The following is a 21,420-nucleotide window of genomic DNA, read 5'->3' on the forward strand; positions in this document are numbered from 1 at the left end:
TGTAATTGGTGTGGTGTTATGGAAACAATTGAGCATGTATTTATTAACTGCAGAAGGTATGATAACCATAGGAGAATGATGAGGGTAGAATTGGGAATTAGGGGGGACTCAGGTTTGAAAAGGTGGTTGACTGGCTAGGATGTCATGAAAGGAAAGGAGTGGTTCTTCGGTTTCTGAGAAGAACGGGATTGTTGAAGAGGATTTAAAGAGCTAAGTGCAGTCTAAGTAACAGCAGAGGGTGGCAGTAATGCAATTTCGATGGATGCAAGCTGCCGTTAAACTGGAAGAAGAAGAAGAAGAAGAAGGAAATGGGACGTATCCGACAGCAATGACTTGTTTCTTCAATGGGGTCTGTAAACACTACTACAAGGAAAAAGAGCTGTAGTCAACCTGCCCGGATACAACCTGTCCACACAGGTAAGCTTCTATTGCGCATGATTCTTCATTTGGGGTCTCGAGTGCCATATTTTCATATTTGACAGGTGGATTTTAACCATCCCGTTCTTCATGAGTTTGTCCGTCAGTTCATTCCTAATGTCACATCATTGGTTTCTATTTCAGTTTTCATTATTGCCTTTAAAAAAAATGCTTTCGGGTCAAAGTCAAAAAAAAGTTTCAAAACTGTTTCAAAACAATTTCAAATAGTTTTGTGTTTTGTTGAAAAAGCACTACTGCCTTAAGTTAACTTTTAGAACCTAAGGTAGTAGTTCTCTATTATTGCCCAGGTGCACAGTCACTCTGTCATAAGAAGAAAGATGCAAGTTTTCGTCTGCACAGTGAATCCTCTGACTGGAAGTTATCAACTGGTTTTCTGGTGGCGTTTTTCAACATTTCACTCCGTGTAAAAGTAATCCATATTTTTCTAGTCGCAGATTCCTCACATTAATGCGAATCTTTGTAGAAGCGACGACGCAATCTTAGTAAGACGCGTGTCGAATCATTGACGTTTAGACGATTTAACGGGTCAAGGGGAATTTGTTTTCACTTTATAAAACCGCTCCCATAAAGCATGCACTTTAAATAACGCACTCTACTGCGTTGGTCAGGATCAGGATATGTTCAGAGTTGCAGTTTTAAATTGATTGGAATGAATTGTTTCACACTGTTGGATTTGCAGATACAAACACAGAACGCATTTAAGGATTTCAGTTCAATAAATAAAAATCTATTTGGTCGATGTTATTGACTCAACTGATAATTAATTTCATATTTTTCGGTGATAATTTGATATGATCTGCTGACAAACCGAAGCATCTACGCGAAAGTAACCCTTGATGTTTTAATATTTAAAGTTTCGGAGCTCTAATGCGCAGCTGCCATATTAGAAATAAACAGCAACACTGAGAGTGCACTCACGCGTTATAATAGTAAATTAAATTAAGATTTTTATTTCATCGCTCTGTGTGCGCATATTCTGTTATAGATTTATTTTTAATCACCCTTTTATCATTGTCACCTGATAAAGTGTCTGAATGGATTGCGCTGTATTCATAAGAAGCGCCATTTTACCAGTAGAGCCTCCCCTCCCCCATCGTTCGTGAGCCACGGTGAAGTCAGCCGCCTCATCAATTGCTTGCGCCTTTTCAGTAAGCTTTACGGTAGCGCATCTTTGTGTCCTTTGTTGTTGCCCCCAACACACATAGGAAATTAAGTGAAATAGAGCTCTTGTTTTTACCAGTTAAGTTTTTATTTACTTTTCTTTTTACTTTTGCTGGTAATGTGCTTCTTCGTTCATGATTCATTAAAATCCTAAATGTTACCTGCACCCACACTACATTTGTCCCCAGTTTCACCCCAGTCAACTGCAAAATTCCTGAGAGGTTAAAGGACAGTTATGCTCAAACTCAACTAACGTTGCAGCTATAGATTATAATTCTATCAAATATACCGTTGATTAATCGGATAAGAAATTCTTTTGTCTCATTAATGAGCAATAACAAAAAAAAAATCTAAAGAAAAGCAATACAGGGCTTTTAAAATGAACTACAATGTTTTTGTTTCATTTGTTAAAAAACTAAAAACAACAAAAACAACCCTTTAAATGTCATATTAAGTTTTTGTTTTAAGGAAACGTTTTCTTAAATGCAGAATTTTATATGTATATAAAATATATAAAGTAGAGCATTGTTCCAGGCTGCATAGATGAAAAATATTTCTTGTGTTTAATATTAATATCGCTATGTTTTTGTTTCACAGGTACGATTATGAACCGCTGTGGTCTGCTAACTCTCCAGAGGGAACCAGGTACTGACAGGAAATAAAGTTTTCTCTGCAGACTCTTTTCATTCACGTAACATTCAAATGTAAAGACTTTAATCAGTTGTAGTAACAAATAATAATATATAATTGTTTCACCCTGACTGAGGCTGTACTCAACTATCAACATGAGAATTGCATTGAGGTCCGTGGCCATTTTCATCTTCTACTGGCCAAAGCATACATAATAAAAACGTCTGGGTCTCCCACACTTACTGGTGGAGAGTTCAGGATGGCAGCAAGCTCACTCTGTACAAGTTGGTAAAGTTGACCATATGCATGCTGGGCAGTGGGCTGTGCTACATATGGCTACGGGTCATGCAGAGTATATCCTTGTAGTAGAAAAGTAAAGAGGAAAATTAATTGATAAAAAATAAATAAATAAATGAATCAATATGAATAAAAATAAATACACATTGCGACACTATCGAACAGTCAGGTTTAAGTATCAGCTTGTTAATAATGGCTGAAATATAACACAAGACACAATCAACCATTTGCAAAACATCTGTATGGTTTATGTAGTTATTCTAATTCTGTTTGTCTGTCAGTTCCTCTGAAGAGCATTGAGGTGGAGCTGGAGGTGAGGGACCATGTGGCTACAGTGGTCTCCACTCTGAACTATGAGAACAAGGAGGACAAACCATTAGAGGCTGTTTTTGTCTTCCCTCTGCCTGGAGATGCTGCTGTCTGTCATTTCAGCGCTCAGGTTGGACAGACACAGATTGTAGCTGAGGTGAAGGAGAAACAGAAGGTGAGCTGGACAGTAAATATAACCTGATTATAAGTGAGCTTCAAAATAAACGCAGTAAATGTCACTGACATGTGTCACCTGTGCTTCAGGCTCGTGAGGAGTATGATGATGCTCTGAGCTCCGGTCAGCAGGCCTTCCTATTAGAGGAGAGTGATCAGAGTCCAGATATATTCTCTCTGCGTGTGGGCAGTCTGCCTCCAGGAGAGAGCGCCTCCATCAGGTTGGAGTACGTCACTGAGCTGGCTGTGCAGGCTGATGATGGTCTGAGGTTCTGTCTGCCTGCTGTGCTCAACCCTCGATACCAACCTCAGGGTAGGACAACTTCAGAATACTTGGACCAGAAATGTTTAAACCATATTAGGTCTTTAACAAACATTCAAAACACTGACAGAATACAATGTATGGCAGAAAATTAAGTCAAGATCCAACTTCATTTTCTAGAAGAAAAAGCGATATAGATATTTTTCATATTATAAACTTTGTAAGAAACCAGAGGCAGATGTGTTGAGTAACCACAGACTGTAACTTTTCAGATTTTCTTGTCAGCTTGATATGTTGCAAGTGAAATTTGAATATATAAAATTGTTATGGGGATTTGTGTATGTTCCAGTTTGCTATTAGAATTGATCAAGTATGTGGAACATTTGCAAAACACACAGAGTACAGCTGTTAAATTGTAAAGCTGCTCACACAGATGCATGGTTCTCTATCATTTGTACTCTGATAATCTAGTTATTCCCGAACAGCTGAAATAGAGCTGTTTTTTTAAAAATACCTAATTTTACTGAAATCCTTATTCGAAGCAGAGGTTTTTAGCAGCTGAAGTTTTTTCTTGTGAGCAGCCTTATTGTTTACAGCATTTCTAACCTGATGCTGTGTGCAGGTAGCGAAGGTGCAGGTGTCCAGGTGACTTCTGTTCCAGCCTCTCTGGTGCCCTACAGTCTGTCTTTTTCTGCCCGAGTGTCCTCTCCTCGTCCAATCTCTAAAGTAGAGTCCAACTGCTCCCTGGACCCTCTGCAGTACCTCAACACTGATCAAACCCAGGCTACGGTAGGTAGAGTGCTGATGTGTCTGCTGTGTGTGGTTGTTACTTGTTACTGAGGAATAAATATGAATGTGTTTGTGGTGTGCAGGTCAAGCTGGCTGCAGGACACAAGTTTGACAGAGATGTTGAACTGCTGATTTATTACAAAGACGCCCACCAGCCCACTGCTGTGGTGGAGGCAGGACAGGCCTCTGCTGAGCCGGGTGAGTGAAAATGGAAGAGGTTGTTAGATACATTTTTATTAGCAAATTATCTTTACTCATCAGCTCAGCAGTTCAATATGTTTGAATAAACACTTAAAGGCGATGTTGTTTTAAGTTTTTTCTGTCTCTGATTTCTCAGGTTCTCTGATGGGTGATCCAGTGGTGATGGTGAGTCTGTACCCTGAGTTCCCCCAGTCTGTGATGTCTTCAACGGCTTCATGTGGAGAGTTTGTGTTCTTAATGGATCGATCTGGAAGTATGAGTAATACTCGCATCCGCAGTGCCAAGGTATCCATCATTTGTTCTTACACTCATATTAGATAGATATTCTTTCATAGTGTTCCTCTCACACAGTGGCCTCACCATCTTCTCCCTCTTCCCTTCAGGACACTCTGCTGCTCCTGTTGAAGAGTTTACCAATTGGCTGCTATTTCAACATTTACAGTTTTGGGTCCAGATATGAACACATCTTCCTGTGAGTCTCAACAATAACAACAACAACAACAACAAAGGCCATGCTGTCTTTGCTAAGCTATCTTAATGGATGTTTTGGTGCATGTGTTTATGTGATGGCAGTAAGAGTGTGGAGTACAGCCAGCAGACCATGGAGGAGGCTCTGAAGAAAGTTGAGCAGATGGAGGCTGATCTTGGAGGAACAGAGATCCTGGAGCCCATCAAACATATTTACAGCCAGCCCTGCATTCCCAATCAGCCCAGACAGGTAACACATACAGTGGGACACTAGGAAAGCTGCACAACCTGTCTGTCAGGTTGTGCAGCAGATAATCTGCTCATAAGAACATTGGTGGTTCAATTCCTGGCTGCATGGCAATGTGTTCTTGATCCCAATGTGCATGATGTAGAGTGAGTATGTGCATGTTACTGCTTTATAGAAACCCATAGAAAAAAGGGCCCGTATTCACCCATTTTATTTGAATAGGTGAATGAGACATGTTGCATAAAGAGATTTGAGTGCTCAAGCACAGTAGAAAAGCACTAATAAAACACAGCCCAGTTACTATTTCTGAAAACTAACTCAGCTCTCAGAACAAGCTGTGTGTTTGTGGGTCTGGTGATATGTCCTTATGTGTAAACTCTCCTCTCTAGCTGTTTGTCTTTACTGATGGAGAGGTGGGGAACACCAAAGAAGTGATCGATCTGGTGAAGAAGAATTCAGGTTCTCACAGGTGAAACCACAAAACCACAGTTATATCTACACAGTTTTTAGGATGTCCAACATGTCCTCTGTGTGCTCAAAGACAATTGTTTTATTGCAGGTGTTTCTCTTTTGGGATTGGGGAAGGGGCCAGCTCTGCTCTCATCAATGGGATGGCCAAGGAAGGAGGAGGTCATGCTCAGTTCATCACAGGGACTGACAGGATGCAACCAAAAGTAAGACATTAAACACAATTATGAAGGAGGATAATGACACCATATGAAGGTCTTACTGAACATACTTAACCAACTCATAAAAGACACAATCTTATTCTGCTGTTTTGATTAATGGTAATAAATCCAATCAAAGGTTTTTGTTTGACACCATCAGCAGATTCCTTAATCCACCTCAACCTGTTTTCCCTGCCATGTATTCTAGTGACTGCTTAAAAAGTCTGCACGTCTTCAACTGGACCAAGTCTCTTGATCAGTTCTCTTCTCTGAGTTTAAACTAATTTTCTCGACAGATCTCCTTGACATTATTTCACACATGCAGTCTTTTTACTCGGAGGTGCAGTACCCTTCCCAGTCTACCCAAGACTGGCAGCCACGACCAGGCCGGCGGACATCCAAGATCCTGCACATCAGCCACGCTGCTTTGCTAGCTAAAACACCGGTGTCGGCACATAAGAACGTTGTCATAGCCTGTCAACGATGTTGATTAGCTGCGTATATACGAATGTGAATCGCATCATTGGCTGGAGCAGCCAGTCACCGGTCACTTACTGACTCACTCTGCAAAACAGAATGAATTGTTAACGTATTTATTTTTATTTCAATTCAGGATAGATTTTTTTTTGTGTGCAACGCAGATTCTCTGTGCGCGGAGCCTGTGCCAGCAGTGCGCGATTGCACAGAGGGAACATTGCCTAAGGGTACATCTTTTGCCATCTTACAATGCTGTGATTGCAGCCATTCCCCAACTCTCTGTGAATGGTGCTCATGGCCATTGATCAGTGGTTGTTGATCAATTTTCATGAGTGTTTGCATATTAATGATCAAGGAACTGACCTCCCAGCCCATTGTTCCTTCACTGGGCTGGTTTCAGTCATAATGCAAATGTTCTGTTTATAAGATTGGGGAAACCTGCAGTCAGCTGAGACTGAAGAAGTCAGTTGAGTGACAAAACATTTCTCCCACTGAAAACGCTACATCCAGATGAACAGAATCAACTTTTGGGGATTTACTTACCTGGATGATTGATTATGCATCAAGATGCTGGTAGCTTCAGTTTAACTACCTTGGGGCTAATGATGGAGCCCCACCTTGTATGGGTGAATGCAACAGTGACTTTAGGGAAATATCTTTTGCAGCAAGCCATACCTTCTGCCCAAGTAGCTACCTGGGAGTGCGTGGTCTGTGGTGGTCTGCTTAACGGCGCTAGCGTTCATCTTTCCAGACTAATGTCTCTCTGGCCTGTGTCCAGACACGTTGACATCGCCGCTGCTGCGCTGAGGGAACTGCCAGTTCTATCTCTGTTTCTGGGAACAAAGTGGTTGGTATCCTAAGGAGATTTCAAAAGAGAGAAACCAGTAACGGATGAAGTGTGAGAGTTGTGTGCATACTCCACTCAGAGGAGATATGATGACCAGGTTGAAGGGTTGTTGAACATGAGACAGCAAAGTGTAGCCTCCAGCTCCTGTTTCATCTGCTCTGTTTGGCTGCTGGTCTGGCTATGATATCCAGAGCTGAAACTGACCCGGCCTCCTAATGCTGAACAAAATGACCTCCACACCTGTGAAGTAAACCAAGGGCCTTGATCAGACATGATCTCCACCGGAATACCAGGGAGTCGGAAAACATGATCTGCTAACAATTTAGCTGTCTCAGCAACTGAAGACAGTTTTTTTTCAAGGCTATACGGTGGGCTAACTTAAAAAAAACTATGGTGATTATTACAGTTTTGCCTGAGGAAGCAGGGATATGATTGTAGGAAACAGCGACATTAAAACATGCGTAAAATAGTGACCAGCGAGCCTGATGGGCTCTCAGTCTCTTGGCTGTCCTTAAATAGATTAAGTTCTTATGTCGGGGTGGATGAGAATGGGAGCAGTTGTGAATAAGTGTTTTAATTTTGAAATGGCGATTCAAAGAAGGCAGTGTGTTTGTTCAGCCTCACTTCTAGTACCGGTGCCCACCTCTCAATTTTAAATACACGTAGACATTGAGGGTTCTTGGGGGGGGGCATGCTGACACTGGCTTTTGTCTGGCAGGTGAACAGGGGCAGGTCATTGGCACCATGCCCCTCCCATGTTTTAAATTCACTTTTGAACAGCACGAATCAACACCACATATGAATGGGCAGAGTGACACATGGGGTCGTCACAAACTGCTGATGCCAGGAGAACAGGAGAACTTCCCTGCTGCTGCAGGACTGGAAGCGGCCTCCTTGTCTCCACCCCAGAGTAAAGGAACCCTCTCCTGGGTCTGGTTATTGCCTCAGATAATAATACTGATGGCTTTGGTCTGGTGGGTAATGGTAGTGAAAAATTGGTTATTAAGGGCTGTAGCAGGGATGGGAGGATTTAACAGGATCAAAGGGAGATGTAACTCGTTAGCTAACCTAATATCAATTAGGTTCTGCTCAGCTCCTGAATCTGCTGAGGCTTGAAGTGACCTAGTGATCTAATTGAGACGGAGGATGACCAGAAGGAGAAGCAGAGATTCAGTGGAAGTGAGGGATTCGCCCACCCGTATGCCCGAATTTACCAGTGAGCACAGTCTTTTGGCCAAATTGGACAGGTCGCCATAAAGTGATTTGGAAAATTTCTCTGCAACGGAAGCATCTCTCCCTTTCATCAGCTGGAGGTGGCGACACTGGGACCGGGATCGGAAACGGAGGGAGTCAGGAGAAAGACAGGAGAAAGACAAGCTATGTGTTACGGCCCTAGCAGGGCCTCCTCCTGAAGGTGCTTGTGTGAGCGTGTCCCACTACCCCTTCTGCCTGAGGTGCCACCTTTCCCTTTTGTGCAGCTGACTCTCGTCAGTAGTTAAGGAGATTTAAGCCCAGGGAAAGGTGAGCTCTGGGCCAGAGTGCCAGTAGTGTGGTTACAGCTAGTGAGCTGTGTGTGTGTTTTTGGTCATTTTCAGCTAGTGAGCTGCTCTTTCTTTTTGACTTACGTTTTACTTTATCGACCAACGCCTGAGTTTTGTTTGTTTTCTTAAATGGTGATAGCGGCTTGTCCGTCTCTTTTAGTTGAGCTACTTTAATAAAACTCTTTAATTGAACCCTTTTGCCTCCCTGACTCCTTTTTCTGACCTGGACACTTTTTGTTACTTCCCCCTCACCGCCTAGACCCCTCAGGGGAACGTAACACTATGAAAGAGAGAAAGCATTCATTGGTTACCTTACCCTTGATCTTTCCCCTGTATTTTGGTCCATAGTTTGCATGTTGGAATAAATGTCTGAATGTATGGTTGATTATGTGTCTGTTTATGTGCATGTATGTATGTTCAAACATGTTTTTATATATATATATACACACACATTAATAAGTCAAGTTAAACATTGCAGCAGCAGCAGATACATATTTGAGATCAGACCTGCAGTGAGTGAAATGTCTGTTCCAGCTGTTTGTGTATATTTGGAAAGTTTTCATTATTTTTCAGGTGATGCAGTCGCTGCGATTTGCTCTGCAGCCAGCTGTGGTCGACATCTCAGTCACATGGGATTTACCAAAGGAAGTGTCTGTCACTGTCCTCTCTCCACCAATCACAACACTTTTCCAGGGTCAGAGGTCACTGATTTATGCCCAGCTCACTGGACAGGTAGGAGCAGCAGCCTCTCATGTTTTTGTTTAGGTATTTGATGACAGTGATTAACGTGACTTCTAACACTGTAATTCTGTGTCAGAGCTCAGAGTCAGCAGAGGGCTGTGTGACGCTGACGTACAGCCTGGCAGGTCATCCCTCTGAGAACCAGCTGCACTTCAGTCTCAGACCTGCAGAGGACGCTGGGTAAAACAGTTTAACACAAACAACACTTCTGTTTTGAATTGTGAGTTTCCACGTGTTGAATTTAAAACAGTATTTTCAGAAACGTAACTCTACTTACTGGAAAACAGTTAATAATACCCAAACCTAATGCTGTGTGTCTAGTTTTAAACATGTTTCACTTTTTCCTAATCATTATTTCTTGGATTATGATTAGGAAATAACATCTAATAGTATATCATTACTGATCACAAACATATTAGACATGACAGAGTAATCTCAGTCTGCAGTTTGTGTGAAATCAAGGAGACATTGTTTGAATTCAAGTCCAAACACTATTGTGCAATAATCTGACACTTTTACTCTAAAATACACCAAGAACAGACCGATTGACACACACAGGAACATCACCAACAACAACTAATTTGTGTCCTCAGAGCCTGCTTTTGTAAAGAATGACAGACTTGTCTGCACATTGCACACTGTCATAGTGTTTGTTTAGAGAAGAAAACAAAGTCTGTCTGACTTTTAGAGGCAAATCCATCAGCAGCAGAAAGGAATCTGTGCAAGATACTGTCAGGACTCCTTCAGACTGATTACTGCGGTTACATCAGTGGTTCCCAAACTTTCTTTTGCTAGGCCCCCCCTTTATTTTACAAGAAAATCTTGTCCATGATTTGGACAGGGGGAACAAATTGTGGCAGGATCAGCCTGTCATTATTTGTGTTCCACTGTAACTTTACTGTATAAAGTGTCAAAATGTCAGGGATAGTAAGTCATTATAAGAAGTTTTTGTGAACTAAAAATCCAGAATGTGGGATTCTGTTTGTCCGTGATTTGGAGAGCCCAGGGGTGCTCCCGACGCAGGGGAAACTAATTCTGCCGGGGAGACCTACCTTGGCACTTGTGCAGGTGAGGCCAAAGGGAAGATATGCTTCACCATATTTTCTAGTCTTTGGCTTGGAAGGAAGTTAGTTTGGAGACATAGTTGTGGGAGCCCTGTCAAAAACCTGTCCATTGTGATAGCAGTGTCCAAGCATTCTTTTTTTTCTTTAATTCATAACACTATTTAAATTCAGACACTATCTCTATTTTTAACATTACTCGTCAATACTTTCCCGTTGGGGCTGTATCAGATGACCCTAAACCATCCCTTAGGTATGCTTCAACTGGGTTGTTGGTGGCTTACCATGATACACTGAGCATTTTATTTTCACTCTCCATGTGTTTATACACCAAACTGCACTTCTCTTGCTTTCTCTCTTTCATAGCTTGTCTTTGTCCTGACTGCCTCTGCTTGCTTCTGTGGGATTTCTGCCAAGCTGCAGCCTTTCTTTGAGGTCTAGGGAGCGGACTCAGCTTTGGTGTTACTTTAAGGACAGCTCGGGAATTTCTTAAGCTAATGGGTAGTTTTTCTTGTACTACACAAACTACTAGCTGCTTGTTAAAAAGTAACTTCAAAAAGTTAGTAAAGTCAAACCCAGCTCGTGGGTCATTCTGTTTGAAATCAACACAGGACTTCTGCTCAACCATCCATGATTTTCATAAAAATGTTATGGTACAAAGTTTGGGCACGTATAACGACTACTGTGAAATTTTAACTTCAAATATTAAATACTACACAAGATATTTTCTTCAAAAAATGCTCTTTTGAACTACGCTGTACTGCTAAAACAAAAATATCAGTAGGTTGTCCTGTCAAAATAGAATATATGTATATTTTTAATTTGTGAGACCCAAGTAACTCCATTTCAAATAATAACATTTTGTCAGGGTCCTGGGTCTCCTGACCCAGCGTTTTTAGTTCTTTGTGAGTTTTCTTAGTATTTTGTCGAGTTCTCGTGTGATTTATTCTATGGTTTCTAGTTTTGATCCCTTGCCCCTCATGTTTCTCTGTGCCCCCTCTGTTCTGTGTAAAGTCCGTGTTTCTTGGTCTGTGTCTTGGCATGTTTTGAGTTTCCTGTGTTTTTTGTCACTCTGTATTGTGAATTATGTTCTCATAGTTGGTCTTTTGTTGCTCCCTTCAGTCTAGTTTCTTGTGTTCCAGGATTTCACTCTGTGTATTATTTATCATCTCTAGTCTTTTGGTTCTTAGAGTTCTCTGCCTTATGGTTATGTCTCTGTTTCTTAGTTGTTCTGTCTCCACCATGTCAAGTTCGCGCCTCAGTGTTATACTTCCTGTTTTACTTTGAAGGTCTGTGTCTCATGTGAGTGTATCCTAGGCTGTATCCCAATTCAGGGTCTGCAGCCTTAAAGTACGCAGCCTCAACCCCAGGTTGCCTAGCAACCATGATAGCTGGAAACGTGTGGTTGACAGAAATGAAGGAGAACATATTTTGTTTGTTTGTTTGTTTGTTTCTACACGAGGTTTGTGTGATTTTAATAAGTATCTGAGGCTGAGACCACAGGACTGTAAAACATGATTGTTGGGCTTCATATCTGTACTGAACAGTCATTTAAGATTAGCTAGTAAATAACAAATAGTTAATGTTGTTCATGAGACTAAAGTCAGTGTAAATACGAGATGGCCAATATTATAGTTATTATATTAATCATTATTAGTTATTACAGCAGTGAGTTTGAACTCTCAAATCAAATCACTTCTATTGTCACATATGTGCAGGTACACTGGTACAGCACATGTGAGTGAAATTCATGTGAGTGAACTCTGTGTCAAATACTGAGCTTCAGTAAAGATTCAAGTTGCAGCTATTCATATGTCCTATCACCTTAAATCTTCACTCAAAGACACTCAAGTATCTTTGATATATGAAATATTCCCTTATTGGGTTAGAAAATCAGACCATGTCATAACTGCTTTCAGTCATACAGAATAGATATCAGAGCCTTAAACAGGCTGACTTCTGCTAAATGGGTCAAACTGGGCAGAAAGTCTACAAACACATAACATCCTTATAGAATATGATGTAACACTATAGATCAACTTACCTCAGAATATATAAAGCATATAAACAATTACAGCAATATGATGCAACAAACACAGCAGTGCTACTAATCCAAAATACTCAAGGCTTCATAGAACTGAAACAAACATTTATTTTTAGCTCCATTCTGCTGCTGATACATACTTTAGGTTTCTGAATGTTAAACTTGTTGCTGCCTTTCATAGTGTGTAACTTGAAGGCCCTGAGTACTTTCTCCCACACTGAAAACACTAGAATGATAAAATTATATGAACATTATCTAATAAGACTGATTCAGGACAGACAATTAGTTATTTTAAACTTTTCTAGCAGTCCTTCACAAACAGGGAACAGTCTGTCTACAGGGAGTGCAGAATTATTAGACAAGTGAGTATTTTGTCCACATCATCCTCTTCATGCATGTTGTCTTACTCCAAGCTGTATAGGCTCAAAAGCCTTGGTAGTAAGCATATTAGGTGATGTGCATCTCTGTAATGAGAAGGGGTGTGGTCTAATGACATCAACACCCTATATCAGGTGTGCATAATTATTAGGCAACGTCCTTTCCTTTAGCAAAATGGGTCAAAAGAAGGACTTGACAGGCTCAGAAAAGTCAAAAACAGTGAGATATCTTGCAGAGGGATGCAGCAGTCTCAAAATTGCAAAGCTTCTGAAGCGTGATCATCGAACAATCAAGCGTTTCATTCAAAATAGTCAACAGGGTCGCAAGAAGCGTGTGGAAAAACCAAGGTGCAAAATAACTGCCCATGAACTGAGAAAAGTCAAGCGTGCAGCTGCCAAGATGCCACTTGCCACCAGTTTGGCCATATTTCAGAGCTGCAACATCACTGGAGTGCCCAAAAGCACAAGGTGTGCAATACTCAGAGACATGGCCAAGGTAAGAAAGGCTGAAAGACGACCACCACTGAACAAGACACACAAGCTGAAACGTCAAGACTGGGCCAAGAAATATCTCAAGACTGGTTTTTCTAAGGTTTTATGGACTGATGAAATGAGAGTGAGTCTTGATGGGCCCGTGGCTGGATTGGTAATGGGCAGAGAGCTCCAGTCCGACTCAGACGCCAGCAAGGTGGAGGTGGAGTACTGGTTTGGGCTGGTATCATCAAAGATGAGCTTGTGGGGCCTTTTCGGGTTGAGGATGGAGTCAAGCTCAACTCCCAGTCCTACTGCCAGTTTCTGGAAGACACCTTCTTCAAGCAGTGCTACAGGAAGAAGTCTGCATCCTTCAAGAAAAACATGATTTTCATGCAGGACAATGCTCCATCACACGCGTCCAAGTACTCCACAGCGTGGCTGGCAAGAAAGGGTATAAAAGAAGAGAAACTAATGACATGGCCTCCTTGTTCACCTGATCTGAACCCCATTGAGAACCTGTGGTCCATCATCAAATGTGAGATTTACAAGGAGGGAAAACAGTACACCTCTCTGAACAGTGTCTGGGAGGCTGTGGTTGCTGCTGCACGCAATGTTGATGGTGAACAGATCAAAACACTGACAGAATCCATGGATGGCAGGCTTTTGAGTGTCCTTGCAAAGAAAGGTGGCTATATTGGTCGCTGATTTGTTTTTGTTTTGTTTTTGAATGTCAGAAATGTATATTTGTGAATGTGGAGATGTTATATTGGTGTCACTGGTAAAAATAAATAATTGAAATGGGTATATATTTGTTTTTTGTTAAGTTGCCTAATAATTATGCACAGTAATAGTCACCTGCACACACAGATATCCCCCTAAAATAGCTAAAACTAAAAACAAACTAAAAACTACTTCCAAAAACATTCAGCTTTGATATTAATGAGTTTTTTGGGTTCATTGAGAACATGGTTGTTGTTCAATAATAACATTATTCCTCAAAAATACAACTTTCCTAATAATTTTGCACTCCCTGTATTCTCTCCATCTGTCAGCTGCTGCTGGCTCTTCCTCCTCCTCTTCCTCACATACTGCTGAGTTTGTCCTGGTGGATCATCAGGGCTGCAAAGCCTCACAGATGATGTGCAGCAGTGGGTCCTTCAGTCTGTCCTCACTCTGGACACTTGCAGTTGTCACACATGGAAATAAAATGTGTGATAAGTTGCAGGATTCAAACACAAGTGTAACTTATAAATACATGTTCATACTTTTATTACACAATCAGAGAGAACGACAAAGAGAGAGAGTGCAGGACAGACAGCCAGGTGACAGTCTCAGATGTATACACTGCTACAAAACAGCACAAGCGAAGGAGGATTCAGTGTTTGTGTTATTACGAGTGCTAAACAAGAAGAGTTCCCAGATGGTGCAGTGGACACATGTGTTACTCCCGTGATTAAAGCATCTTTCTTTCAGCTTAACGAGTGAACCGTCAGCTCGTTCAAACACACGTTAAAGTCCGTTTGGCTCGACACCACCGAACACAGGCAGCAATAAAACATAGCTAACATTAACAGTGCAGTGAATCCTGCTTGTGCCGTGATATTCAGGACTGCAAACCGAGCAGCATCACTGACTTTCAGCTTGTTGTGTTTGTGGATATATGACTGACTTTAATTATCCATAAAATCATCACATTCTCTGTAAGATTAAGGTCGACTATTGTATTATTATATTTTAAAGGCTTTAAAAGCAAGTAAAAGCTGAACGTACAACCATCGCTAATGGCGACATGTGGCCAACAGTAATGTTTTAATGTTCCTCATTATTAAACATTTGCACATAAATAAGTGACATAATATTCCGTACTTACTTTTCACAGTTTACTTCTGCCGTCTGCGGCAAAATTATCCACACCGACTGCCACGCTATGAATTGTGGGATATGTTGGGCCACGAAGTCTACACTGCCACAGCCTTAAAATTCAGGGAAATGAAGGACGCATTTCGAGCAGCCTTTGAATTGGGACAGCCTTCGGCGCGCCACTGTGACGTAATCGGCCTTAAAATGTGGCCTTTAAGGCTGCAGACCCTGAATACGGCCCTACTTTGTTTCCTTGTCTCGTCAGTTCTGATTTCCCCCAGCTCTGCTCTTCTTCTGTGTCTCATTCCCTCGTTATTCCCCAGTGTATTTAAGCCCTGTGTGTCTCTGTGTCGTCCCTCATTGCGGTGTGTTACTCTGTCCCTGTGTTTCCTTGAACTTAGATTTCCCAGTGTAGTTGTAATGTATGTTTGCACTGATTGCCGATCACGCTTCAACTGAGTCGTCCTCGGTCAGAAGGAATGGTACTCCACAGTGATGTAGTTCAAATAACTTTACTAAAGAGGTGGCAGATGACATCAACAGGATGTACAGCGTTGGTAGGGAGGCATTACAGTATTCACATGCAGGTAACGGGGGTGTGAGTGTGTATATGGGTATGTGTGTGTGGTCATCTGTAAACAGAAAGAACAAACATTTGTATTAACCACTATGGATAGCAGTGTACCCCTTATACAGTACTGTGGGTTTCCAGCGTAATGTTATACAATCTGCCATAACCTCATGGCCACTAGATGGCACCCTAAGACCATAAATGAATTTCTGGCTTGTATATACATTGGCAAACCAGACCTCTGCAGATTGCAACGATTCAGAGAATAAACATAGTAAATAGTTACATCCACAATGCTTGACAGTAAGTCGTATATGGAATGAAATATGGGCTGAACACAAGGCTGCCTGTAGTAGGCCAAACAAAACGCATCTTAGCGATAGCAATGGGACTAGCCTCTTAGCGATAGCAACGAGACTAGCCTCTTAGCGATAGCAAATTACACAGATAAAGTCAACAAGCCTCACTCTCATCTTACAATACTCACATGGTAAGCACGCACGCAGTATTAACTCACACCGAATGCACGTTAATACGTTACTCCTCCGACACACCTCTCATCTGTGCAGCGCTGCGCTGAACACGTTCCCAACCGGAAGTACAGATACCGAGGTGCATCATGGGTAACGTAGTATAAAACAGCTACAGTGAACAAGCGGACTTTTAACAGCCGCCCCTGTATTTGTAGGCAAATACACTCCCGCTAGAGTCCTTCTATTTTGGAACAGTGTCATTTGAGTCCTCAGGAACTTTGGGAAGTTCCACCAACTTAGTTACCGGGCGAACATAGGTACTGTCTTTAACCTTGACCTCGGCAGCTCGAACAACGCCATCAATCCCTGGGAAAACTTTGGCAATGGTACCCACAGGCCAAAGGCCTCTAGGCAAGTTACAGTCCACAATCCTAACAGCTTGTCCCACAGCCATGTTGTCAGTGGACCTCCTCCATTTCTGTCGGAGTTGCAGTCCTGGGAGGTAGTTCTGTATGAACCGCTTCCAGAAGTGGTCGCTGATGACCTGACTGTGCCTCCATCTTCTGTTAGAAAGAGTGCCTGAGGGGCCGTAAGCTGCCTGGGGTAGTGCCGAATCATGCCGCCCCATCAAGAGAAGATTTGGTGTGATGGGATCTGGGTCAGCAGCTCGACGGAGGCAGCCTCCGACTCTGATGAGACCGGTAAGACTGTCATATTCAGGGGACAGCACACTAAGACGGCTGTCTGAGCGGACTGGGTGCCCGATCTGGAGGGCTCGGGCCTCCTCTGAGAAGCTGTCAGTCTGTGCCGAGCGAAGCAGCATGGTTTTGGTTTCTAGTTGCTCCGCTGCTGTAATAGGAGCGTCAGCCGCCCCGTGTTGGGTCTGGTAGGTAGCAGCAATCAGCTCATCTAGCGTGGCATACTGTGTTGGATCCGGTAAAGTCGGGGATGCAGAAACGTGCCCACAGAATGCAGTCTTCCTGAGCTCTGCCTCACTGCATGCCGGGAACTCTGTTGGCGACTTAGGCCAAGTGTCAGCAGGTTGTGACAGAAAGGGTGGACCATGTGACCAACGATTGCGGACAGTTAGGTCAGCGAGATGTTTCCCTCTGGTGATGTCATCAGCAGGATTGAGGTCAGAGGTCACATACCGCCACTGTTCAGGAGATGTCAGCTCCTGTATGTCACAGATTCTAGTCCCCACAAATACCTTATAGCGACAGGAACTAGACTGGATCCACTGCAGCACCGTTGTAGAGTCTGTCCACAGGTAGATCGATTTCAGGAGGATGGTGAGCTCTGTCTGGAGTAATTTGGCCAATTGGGCCCCTGTGAGCGCTGCGCAAAGCTCCAGCCGGGGTATTGACACCTGTTTACGTGGGGCCACTCTGGAGCGAGCCATCAGGAATGATGTGGCGATGGGCAGTTGTTGATCGATTACTCGGAGATAAGCCACAGCCCCATACGCCTTTTCTGATGCGTCACAGAATATGTGAGCCTCGTATGTCACATTGCTGGAGTTGTGAGAAGGAGTGTAGCAGCGGGGAATGGTGACATGCTGAAGGTGTGACAGTTCGCCTTCCCACTCAAGCCAGGACTGAAGTAGATTCCCTTCGATGGGCTCATCCCATCCTCTCTCTGTGCTCCACAGGGCCTGTACAATCAGCTTGGCCCTTGTAGTGTAGGGACAAATATAACCTAGGGGGTCATACTGGGTAGCTAGTACCTTGTACACGTTGCGCAGCGTGACCGTGGAGTAGGTTATAGGGCGGTGCTTATATCCCAGGACATCTGTCGGGCAGTGCCAGCTGAGTCCTAATGTTGACTCTTGTGGGTCGAGACTTTTGAAGTTCAGCCAAAGCTCGCAGCTCTCTGATCTAGCTGAAGCGGGCAGGTGAGCAACTACTTCGGGCACGTTGCTCGCCCACTGACGTATCTCGAATCCTCCTTGAATGAGTAAATCTCTCATTCGGTCGATGAGCTGCTTTGCCTCTTCTGGGTTGGATAGGGACTGTAAACAGTTATCCACATAGAAGGCTGTGTGGACAGAGTCACAGATGTCCTTGTGGGTGTCTTCGTGCTCCCTTGCATGTCTCTGTAGGGCGTAAATAGCACAACAGGGGCTACATGTCGTTCCGAAGGGCAAAACTCTCCACTCATATACGTCGGGGGGCCGGTCAGTTTCACAATCCCTCCACAGAAACCGTAGTAGAGGACAGTCCTCTGGGAGCAGCCGAATCTGGTGAAACATGGCTTTGATATCTCCACTCACGGCTACAGGGTGTTGGCGGAAGCGGAGTAATACCCCCAGCAGAGTGGGCCCCAAGGGAGGTCCTGGTAAGAGGTAGTGGTTCAGGACGGCCCCCTGAAACTCAAACGAACAGTTGAAGACCACCCTAGCCTTATCATTGTGATGTACCATGTGGTGGGGTACATACCATGACTCGGAAGAGCTATGTGTCTCATCTGGGCTCAGCTTAACAACATAACCAGAATCTACTAACCTGTGGATCTCCTGGCTGTATGTGAGGGTCAGATCAGGATTCTTGGCCAGCTTACGTTCGGTGGATCTGAGGAGGCCTTTTACTGCTTCAGGAGAGACACACATCCGTGGAAAGTCCCTCCTTCTCAGCAGCGGAGTGGCGTATCTCTCGACACCGTCTACTGGGACTCTGATAGTCTTTGTCTCCAACATAGCTACCGCCTCTCTGTCCTCCTTTGACCGTGTGACCTCCTTCTCTGTCCTGTAGGGGGGAGCATCTAGTTGCCACAAACGCTTCACATCTTGATGCAGGGCCTCTGCAGGAGAAAGGCACATGTTCAGGCACTGCAGGTCCCCCTCAGATGTAGGCATACTACTGGCCGGCCCCTGGATGGCCCATCCGAGCTTGGTGCAGATAGCTACTGGCCCTTTGGACGACCCCCGAAGGACGGGGCGGACAGGGGTGATGAGATGAGCGTTATCTGAGCCAATCAGAACCAAAGGTTGGATCTGGTTAAATCCCTCAATCTGGACTTTCTGTAAGTGAAGATACTTCTTCTTTAGCTGTTCAACTGGACATGACTGAGTAGCTAGGCTCAGTTGTTGGGCTGTGAAAGCATGTGTTACTTTGTACCTCACTTTGGGCTTAGCCCTCGGTGACACCTGAAATGAGACAAAGCCTCCCTTCATCTGGATTACATCTCGACGGATAGTTCTCAGTGAGAGTGTTGCTTCCTCCTGTTCCAAACCTAGAGATTTAACTGCCGCTGGAAGCACAACAGTCTTCTCTGAGCCGTCATCGAGCACAGCAAATGTATTCAGTGATTTGCCCCCATAATGTAGTTGGATTGGTACTACCTTAAGCATAACACGACCTGAGTGACTTGAATAGTCTAGGTAGACCATACTAGTACTCACAGTTAGTATGTTAGGGTCCCGCTTCTTGGCCTCAACCAGGTCATGGAGCACCGACAAATGCTGGTCACCACAGGTGCTGCACGGCTTCTTCAGAGTACACTGCTCTGGAGAATGTTTACGGCCACAGCGCCAGCATTTGGCCTTCTCGGTAATCCAGGTAGCCATAGCTTTGAGGTCTAGCCTTTTGAATCCATCACAGCCATTCAGATAATGCTCTGACCCTTCGCAGTATGGACAATAAGGTTTGAACTTCTGTTTCTTCTTAGGATGGACTGTCGGATCTGGAGCTGTAGATTCTCCCTCCTGTTTTAGCTTGGCTTGGGCTGGATTTGGGCCGTAGTAGATGGAAGCAGATCTGTTGTGTGGCTTGAGCCCTGCTGAGGCTTTGAGTAGGTTCTTCTCTGGACGTGGCTTGTCCGGGGGCATTTGAGAGGCTTGTCTGGATAGCTGAAGGACTTGGGATTTCCGTTCGAGCCATTCTGAGAAGTCGTACATGTTGTATGTTCGGCTGCTGCCACTGCGGATGATTCCCCGGGTGATACAGTACTCGATGAAGTTGTCCCTGTAGTTCAGAGGGAGCTTGGTAAGCAGTCTGTCCACATGTGAACCACAATGAAGCTCGCTGGCTGCTACTTCATCCATGGTACTGAGAAGCCCGACCAGGCTGGACACCGACAGGGAGAGGTCTTCAATAGCTTGAGAGTCTCCGGCTCTAATAGGGGGGCAGTTTAATATAGTGCTAAGCTCACTTTGGACTAACTGCCTTGGCTGTCCATACCTCTGCTCTAGCGCCCTCATTGCACTAGTGTAGGGAGTGCGGTCGTGAATGTAGCGCTTAGCTACCTGTAAAGCGCTGGGATGCTCTAGATGATCTAGTAGGACCTGATACTTGTAATCTTCTCCCAGATGTGAATGTGGCCCTAAGGTGCTGTCCAGCCCTTTCTTCAATAAGGCAAAGTCACTCTCTCTCCCCGACCGGAAGATCACCAGCTTAGGCTTTGGGATGCCGTATGAAGATGCCACCATCATCTCCATCAGGTTTGGTAGAGGCATTCCTGCTGGGTAAGTTGTGGCAACCTGCGGATTATGGTGTTCAGCAGAGGAAGATGATGAATAGTGACTGCCTGAGGGATAAGGAACATAGTGCTTGCCAGCTGGATCAGGCACAGCTTCAGGATGCAGTATGGTGGGCACAGGGCGATGAGCTTCTGTCCACTGTGATGGCTGGGTCACAGGCGCTGGTGGACGTGAAGGTTGCTGCAAGTACACAGGATTAGCTGGATGTCTGACTTGGAAGACAGGAGCAGCGGGACGTGACATCTGCTGCAGACTCATTGGGTCCACAGCCTGTGATAGCTGGTGCACTGAAAGATGAGCATGTTGTAGTGGCTGATCAGCTGGGGATGCAGAATGTAATAGCTGCACCTGGCCTGGCCTGTTTATCAGGAGCTGATGTTCCGATCGCTGATATGAGAAGGGTTCAGCAGTGCATCGCCCAGGTCTCCTGAGTGGCGTCGATGCAGCTACATAAGTGGCAGGGTGCAGCACTGGCTGAATGTGAAGGCTCGCTTTACGGGGAGGTGATGGAGCAGATGTTTCCACTGGCGTCGGCATGTTCGCCGGTGTTGTGGTGTCATGTAACACCTCATTGCTAGGTTGTAGTGATGCAACTTCTGTTATGGAGGAAATATGTTGGGGTTGTTCTAACGCTCCTGTTTCTGGGGGAAGAGGACTGCCAGGTTTAGAAGCTTGCTCCAAACGCTCCACCCGCTTCAGTAATGTCCCACGAGTTTCCTCCATAGACACTTGCAGTTGAGTCATGTGTTGGAGGACACTGCTCCAAACTGATTCCATCTTCTGCCATCTCTCATCCTCTTCATAGTCGGAGCTGCTTGAACTACTTGGAGCGC

The 21,420-nt window shown here is 44.1% G+C and overlaps 1 protein-coding gene across 1 annotated transcript; it reads left to right on the forward strand.

Annotated features, from left to right (window-relative positions):
• The first annotated feature begins 338 nt into the window (after positions 1-338).
• Positions 339-9,434, forward strand: LOC146618507 (von Willebrand factor A domain-containing protein 5A-like). Its single transcript, XM_085371298.1, has 13 exons — positions 339-417; positions 2,197-2,244; positions 2,808-3,010; positions 3,100-3,322; positions 3,894-4,060; positions 4,144-4,258; positions 4,398-4,546; positions 4,645-4,733; positions 4,835-4,979; positions 5,366-5,445; positions 5,536-5,650; positions 9,083-9,241; positions 9,327-9,434. Exons 1-13 carry the CDS (start codon positions 345-347, stop codon positions 9,432-9,434), a joined length of 1,674 nt encoding a protein of 557 aa, XP_085227424.1. The 5' UTR covers positions 339-344.
• The last annotated feature ends 11,986 nt before the right edge of the window (positions 9,435-21,420 follow it).

The sequence above is a fragment of the Diplotaxodon limnothrissa genome, linkage group LG14 (genome assembly GCF_057381915.1).
Source record: "Diplotaxodon limnothrissa isolate DT_005_m linkage group LG14, D_limnothrissa_male_GT1.1, whole genome shotgun sequence".
Taxonomy (NCBI): Eukaryota; Metazoa; Chordata; class Actinopteri; order Cichliformes; family Cichlidae; genus Diplotaxodon; species Diplotaxodon limnothrissa.